General features: G+C 45.1%; 1 protein-coding gene across 2 annotated transcripts in view; it reads right to left on the bottom strand.

Annotated features, from left to right (window-relative positions):
* Positions 1–471: 471 nt before the first annotated feature.
* The window catches only part of BANF2 (BANF family member 2), a 65584-nt gene continuing 58836 nt past the window's right edge, over positions 472–7219 (bottom strand). For both annotated transcript variants that reach the window (XM_055105100.2, XM_055105101.2), the window contains one exon: positions 472–5687. In XM_055105100.2, coding sequence (XP_054961075.1) covers positions 5541–5687 — 147 coding nt within the window. In that variant the 3' untranslated portion in view covers positions 472–5540. The remainder of the gene's footprint in view (positions 5688–7219) is intronic.

Below are 7219 nucleotides of genomic sequence, written 5' to 3'. Positions count from 1 at the left end.
CTGCCAGCAGGACTGGGCACCAGTTGCCCGCCGTGATGAGCGGTGATGTTACCTTTCTTGGCTGCCTCCCCGATCTGCCATGCTCCCCTGCCTGCCCTTTCCTGGGAGCAGCTCCCAAATCAACCACCTTCACTGAGATCTTTGTCTCAGGGTCTGCTTCTGGGAAAGCCCAAAGGAAGACACACCTCTCAACACCTTTGCCATGTGACCCTGCATTCTCACAATCAACCACCCCTGGAAGCCAGAGACTCATACTTATTACCCCTCCCTCTCCCACAGCGCCTGTGGATACTTACACACTCCATAAATCCTAATCAAAATCATTTATTGATTCATAGATACCTCAGAACTACAGATATCAGGCCAGGAAGAAGCATCCAATCCCTCTTCCTTGTAGACATTTCATCTATAGTTTAAGAAGCTGGTCAAATCTGTGACAATCAAGAAATGTTTTCAGGCACTAACCCTTTCCCAAATAATCAATGGCCCTGAGAAGCAGAAGAGATGCCACTGGCAGGACTGGGGGTGTATGTGCAAGCCCACTCCTCTTCTGCATACTTTAAAATGTATTTGGGGATCAGTGGGCTAGGAGAACCCTACAAGACCATAGTCAAAATCTGAGATAACTTGATTTTCATCTGTTATTTCTTACCTACCCATTAAAGAGTGTGTAATCCCTAAGTTATACAGTGTCCAGTACTCATATGGTGGGACAAAATTGGACTAGTTTGGATAAGTTGATATCTCGGCTCCCTTTCAACTCGCAGCTGTGAATTCTCTCCCAAGGGCCATGAGAGGACCAAGAGTGCAAGAGGCAAGGACTGGAAGGAGAGCTCTAAGAAAACAGCCATCAGTGACCATTCATCATGTTCCTATTCACCTCATCCTTTACATGTGCTTTCTTTCTTTCTTTTTTTTTTTTTTTTTTTTGAGACAGAGTCTTGCTTTGTCACCCAGGCTGGAATGCAGTGGCAGGATTTCGGCTCCCTGCAACCTCCATCTCCTGAGTTCAAGCAATTCTCCTGCCTCAGCCTCCTGAGTAGCTGGGATTACAGGCATGTGCCATCATACTCAGCTAATTTTTGTATTTTTAGTAGAGACAGGGTTTTGCCATGTTGGCCAGGCTGGTCTCGAACTCCTGGCCTCAAGTGATTCACCCGCCTCGGCCTCCCAAAGTGCTGGGATTATAGGCGTGAGCCACTGTGCCCAGCCTACATGTGCATTTTCATTGATCCGCCCTGCAAGGCAGGGTTGTTACCTTCTTGACCCATTTTACAGTGAGGAGACAGAGGCTCAGCAAGGTTGAAGTAGCTCACCCAGGATAAGATAAGGACTGGCAGAATTGGAATTCACACCCATGCCTGGCTGGCTCCAGAAGCAAAGTTTTTCACCGCATCCTAGGCTGCTTCTCCATCTAAAGGTTGGGTTGGTCTTCGATGTGGCACACTTTGGCAGGGTAAGGACATTTTAGACTACAAAGAATGTATCAGTTAGATATTGCTGCATAACCAACTGTCCCAAACATCAGTGGCTTTAAATAGCAATCCTTCGTTCTCCTTCACAAACCTATGAGTTGGCTGAGGGTTGGCTGATATAGGCTGGGCTCAGTGGGGCGGCTTTGCATCAAGCTGAAGGGCTGGCTGGCCTTGGGTCCTGGCAGCAGGTTGGCTCAGGTCAGTTTCACCTGGTTTCATTCTGAAGCCCAGGCTGAAGGGGCAGCAGTTATACAAGGGAATAGCTCTCCTCTTGGAGGCACAAGAGAGCAAGTAGAAATGAGTGATGTGGCTCAGAACTAGCACACTTTCACTTCAGCCACATCCCATTGGCCAAAGCAAGTCATATGGCCAAGTCTAAGTCAAGGAGCTGGGAATTACACTCTGCCTCTAGTGGGAGGAACTGCAAAGTCACATGACAAACATGGGGAATGCAGGGAGAAGGGAAGAATTTAGACCAATAATTTTATCTACAAGGGTGACAAAAATCAACACCAGGGAATGAGTGACTGATGGGGAAAGTTCCTAGTGCCTTTGGGAAGATTTTTACACTAAATAGGGAACAGCTACTCTTGTCTTCAATATCTGTGATAGGGTCTCTCTTATAAAGGCTTTTCAGTCTTGGGGGCCCCATCTCTTCCAGGTTTCTCAGCTCCCTGGCCCTCCTACATGATCCTGGACATCAACCCGGCTAGAAGGATGAATTTCAACAATGTTGGAGGGATGTGGAAATAGACTGAGAGATGAAGGTACCTCTCTCTTTCCTTTCCCTAGAGCCATCCAGCTCCTGTCTTAGAAAATTAGTTACCTCTAAATACCATGACTATTTCAGTGAAGAATTAGTCCAAGGGTGGGCCATGCAAGAAGGAGCAAAGGAAAGCTTCTGGCTATTGAGACCCAGAGCTCTCAGAAGATCTTTGGGCCAACCCACTGGCTCTCCTGGAATTCTTCATTCTTTGGTTTCTCCTTGAAGAGAGCAAGAAAAGCAGAGCTAGAAAGAGCTAACAGACTCCGGTAGAAATATTCCAATCACTTTACGAATTTAGGAAATATTCATCACCTTAAACATAATACCTGCAAGGCTTTCAGGGGAAAAATAATAAACTTTGGTTGGTTTCTGTTTTTTCAAGAAAACATCAGCAAGTAAAAAAGTTATAAACTTAATTGATGACAGTGGTCTTGATTAGTGCTGCCACTAAATGTTCCCACTTCTCCTGCATTCAGAAGGGACCTTGCCCATTTGGAGTTAGGTGTGGCCATATGATTTCCTTTGGCCAATGAAATGTGAGTGCAAATAGAATGTGTTACTTTGAGACAGAGGCTTTTACAGACAGTATGTAATTCAGCATGGCTCCTTCCCACCACCGTGGTAATCATGGAAGTGTGTGTTGAGAGGGTATCTCCATTAACCAAAGCCTCAGAGTGACTACAGGAGACAGAGTTCCCTGATGACATGTACTGGACACGTAGCATGAGAGAGAAGTCAACCTGTGTTGGATAAATCACTGAGATGTGGGGGGATGTTTGTTACAGAAGCAGAACTTGGCCTATTCTGACAGATAGATACACTGATGTAAGTCAACCAATAAAGACATTATCAAAATAAATAATTCAGGAATGACAAAGATATGAACTTTAAAATAATGATACTAACAAGGATTGGTGATAAGCTCTTAGATACACAACTAGGACTAAACAATTGTGGGAAGAATATAAATGCTATAAACCTTGACAAATTAAAAGTAATAATAAAGCCAATAAAAGTGGGAGGGAAGTAGAGAAGAATCATGAATATCAATTTCTTTTTACTTTTATAGCAGGAATTCATACCATCTGTATTAGTCAGGGTTCTCTAGAGGGACAGAAAAGGGAGTTTATTAAGTATTAACTCACATCATCACAGGGTCCCACAATAGACTGTCTGCAAGCTGAGGAGCAAGGAGAGTCAGTCTGAGTCCCAAAACTGAAGAACTTGGAATCTGATGTTTGACGGCAGGAAGCCAGCATGGGAGAAAGGTGTAGGCTGGGAGGCTAGGCCAGTCTAGTCTTTTCACGTTCTTCTGCCTGCTTTATATTCTAGCTGTGCTGGCAGCTGATTAGATGGTGCCCACCCAAATTAAGGGTGGGTCTGCCTTTCCCAGCCCACTGACTCAAATGTTAATTTCCTTTGGCAACACCCTCATAGACACACACAGGATCAATACTTCGCGCCCTTCAATCCAGTCAAGTTGACACTCAGTATTAGCCATCACACCATCTTTCACTGAAAACCTGAGTTTAAAATAAACCTAATGATATTAACCTCTTACTCTTTTCCTCCATATTCTTCTGAAATTCAGAGGAAATTGAATTAATAATTTATGACTATATCCAGAGATGAAGAAAAAATCCATCAAATTTCAGCAATTCTTTACGTTTCAATTTTTTCTTTCATTAAAATAAAACTAAATTCCAACACTTTGGTCTTAGGTTGGGTTCTCCCAGAAGCAGAACCTGAATCTAAAATTGGAGTATTTTCTAGGGAGTAGGAGTAGGGGGATGATGCCAGGAAACACTGGTAGTGGAGTGGGGAAACAAGACAAGGAAGGAGAGAAGTATGAGCTGTTCAAGAGCAGGTGACCGCTGTGGGAAACCAGGGCTCAATACCACTAGGGAGCTCAAACAGACGGTCTCAGAGTTTGTCCTATCTGCAGGGTAAGCCAGGACATTTATCCATCACTGTTCATCCATCACTGTGGGCTTCACTGGGCATTAACTGCTTGCCACTTCCCCTCTGCCCTATGTGTGGGCTGATCCCACTCTTGTAGCCAGAGAGACCCTCAGGCAGAAGACATTCAAGTGTTTGCTAGGAGAAGTCACTGGACTCTACTAGAACAGCAAATACCGACAGGATGTGGGCTGGGCACCAATAGCATCTAATAAACCTTTTTTTGAGTTTAACAAGCCTGTATAATAGACTAATCTCAGATGAATTATGCTAAGTGAAAGAAGCCCACCTGAAAAGTCTACATATTATACAATTCCATTTATATGGCTTTCTGGAAAAATCTAAGCTATAAGGTTGGAAAACAGATTCATGGTTGCCAGGGGTTGGGAAGGGAGAAGTGATGACTACAGAGAGGCATGAGGGAACTCCCTGGGATAATGAAAGTGTCTTACATCTTGATTATGCTGGTGAATTTGTCAAAATTTATAGAATGCACACCTGAAAAGGGTAAGTTTTACTATATGTAAATCAGGCCTCAAGAAACTGTGATTTTTAAAATGTGTATGCATATTATTTCAAGAATGTTTCATTATCCTCCCTTGAGAACTTAGTGACTTGCTTCTAACAAATAGAATAAGGAAGAAGTGATATTGCATGTGTCAGAGATGAGGTCATAAAAGGCACTATGGCTTCCTGCCTGCTCTCTCACTCACTCTTGGGTCACCAGCTTTGGGGGAAGCCAGATGCCATGCCATGAGCAGCCCAATGGGAAGGCCCATGTGGTGAGGAACCAAGGTGTCTTGCCAGCAGCCATGTGAGGCAGCCATCTTGGAGGTGGGTCCTCCAGCCCTGGTCCAGCCTTCAGATGACTGCTGCTGGGCCAACAGTGAGTAATCTCATGAGAGACCCTGAGACAGAACCAGCTGGCTAAGCAGCCCTCAGGTTCCTGACCCTCAGAAACCCTGTGAGATAGCATCATTGTTTGTTTTGAGAAGCTGCTACATGTTGGGACTATTTGTCATGCAGCAATAGATCACTAATACACTGACTTAAAATTCAATTCCTGTTTTTAAATAAAATTATCCATTCTTTCATATAAATTTTTTGCTGAGAGATATTTGACATGATATTCATCTAAGGGGATTGACTATGGTTTCTGGGTGGTGGGTTTGGGAGTCATTTCTCTTGCATTTGTCCTGTTTTATGTTCTTGAACTACTGTTTATAATGGGAGTGTAGCATTAAAATTAAAAACACAAATGAGGACTCAGAGCCTGGGCATAGGTGGAGAAGGCGTCATTTTCCCCAGGGGGTGGTGGGGGGCAGCAATGAGGTTTGTGTCTACAGGAAGCAGGCACACCACTCCTTGAGGCAGTGAGAACTCTGCTGGGCCTCACACTCAGTGGCACCAAAACAGCAAATGAGCCACCGCTGAAACTCGGCTTCATTCTTGTGCATCAGAAGGAATTGTCCCAGCAGGATGTAGGCCTGGGGAGGGGATGAGACAGGGAGGAAAGCAGGAAAGGTTATCATAAGCCAGCTCAGATGCGCTCTTCCTTCCCAGCAACCAGGGCTCACGTGACAATCAAAGGAGAGGGAGCAGGGCCGATTCAAGGGAGCCTGTCAGTCCTTGAAGCCCTGACATGGGTCTTAGCCCTGGTGAGAGCTAAGGCCAAGTTAAATGCCCATCTCTCAGGGCTGGTTTGCGGGCCGTCCACCCTGGAATGAGTCAGACCCTGCCCCCTTCAAACTTTAACAAGCACATGAATCATGTGGGAGCTTGTTAAAATGTGGGTTCTGAAAGTCTAAGTCCAGGGAGAGGCCTGCATTTCTAACATGCTCCCAGCTGCTGCTGGTCCAGGGACAACAGTTTGAGTAGCCGGGGCCTAGCACACTCCTGAAGCTCCCTTCAGACCTCCAGTGAAGCGTTTCTCTCGGAAACACACACATAACCCAGACAGAGTAAGAGACATTCCCGCCCCACTACTTCTGCAATTGTTGTAGCACGGGATTTCTTTTCTTTTCTTCTCTTTTCTTCTCTTTCATTTATTTATTTATTTATTTATTTTTTTGGAGACAGAATCTTGCTCTGTCGCCCAGGCTGGAGTGCAATGGCGTGATCTCGGCTCACTGCAACCTCCGCCTCAAGCGATTCTCCTGCCTCAGCTTTCCAAGTAGCTGGGATTACAGGTGCCTGCCACCATGCCTGACTAATTTTCATATTTTTAGTAGAGACGGGGTTTTGCCATGTTGTCCAGGCTGGTCTCGAACTCCTGATCTCGGGTGATCCACCTGCCTTGGCCTCCCAAAGTGCTGGGATTACAGGGGTGAGCCACTGCGCCCATAGCACGGGGTTTCTAAACCTCGGCACTATTGATATTTTGGACAATGCTTGAAATGTTATGGGGGGCTGTCCTGTGCATTGCAGGATGTTCAGCAGCACCCCTGATCTCTAGGCATGCCAGTGGCACCCTCCCTCCCCGACCCAAGTAGCGACAATCATAACCATCCCCAAACATTGCCAAATGTCCCTTGGGGGCAAAATCTCCTTGGGCTGAGAACCACTGCACATGGGGCTGACAGATGAATGGCATCTTAGCATTGATTTGTTTTTGCAAACCACCTGTGTGATCTCAGGCAACTCATGTAACCTGAAGTAAGAACCCACAGAACCTGGATCTCAGTTTCTGCACCTTCCTAAGGCACATGGTGTGCTCTGCAAATTAAATTAAGTGAATTAAATGGGAAGGCATTCAAAAAATGTAAATTCCTCTCTCATACTGGGAGCTGTAGTCCTGTAGGAGGAGCATAGAAGGTTTAAAACATGCTAAACCTTGCCCACGTTCCCCTTCCTCAGTCTCTGTGGATAAAAAATACATGGAAGATAAGCACTCAGTGCACCGTGATTTCTATTTTTATGGCATTCTCAAGCTTTCTAGCTATTAATACTTGCCTCGAGGCTTTTAATTCATCTTTTATAGTTTTATTACACCATTATTGACAAGGCACAAGGACCACAT

This window comes from Pan paniscus, chromosome 21, assembly GCF_029289425.2.
Source record: "Pan paniscus chromosome 21, NHGRI_mPanPan1-v2.0_pri, whole genome shotgun sequence".
Taxonomy (NCBI): Eukaryota; Metazoa; Chordata; class Mammalia; order Primates; family Hominidae; genus Pan; species Pan paniscus.
The sequence above is the reverse complement of the archived record's forward strand: the minus strand, read 5'-3'. Positions and strand labels throughout refer to the sequence as shown.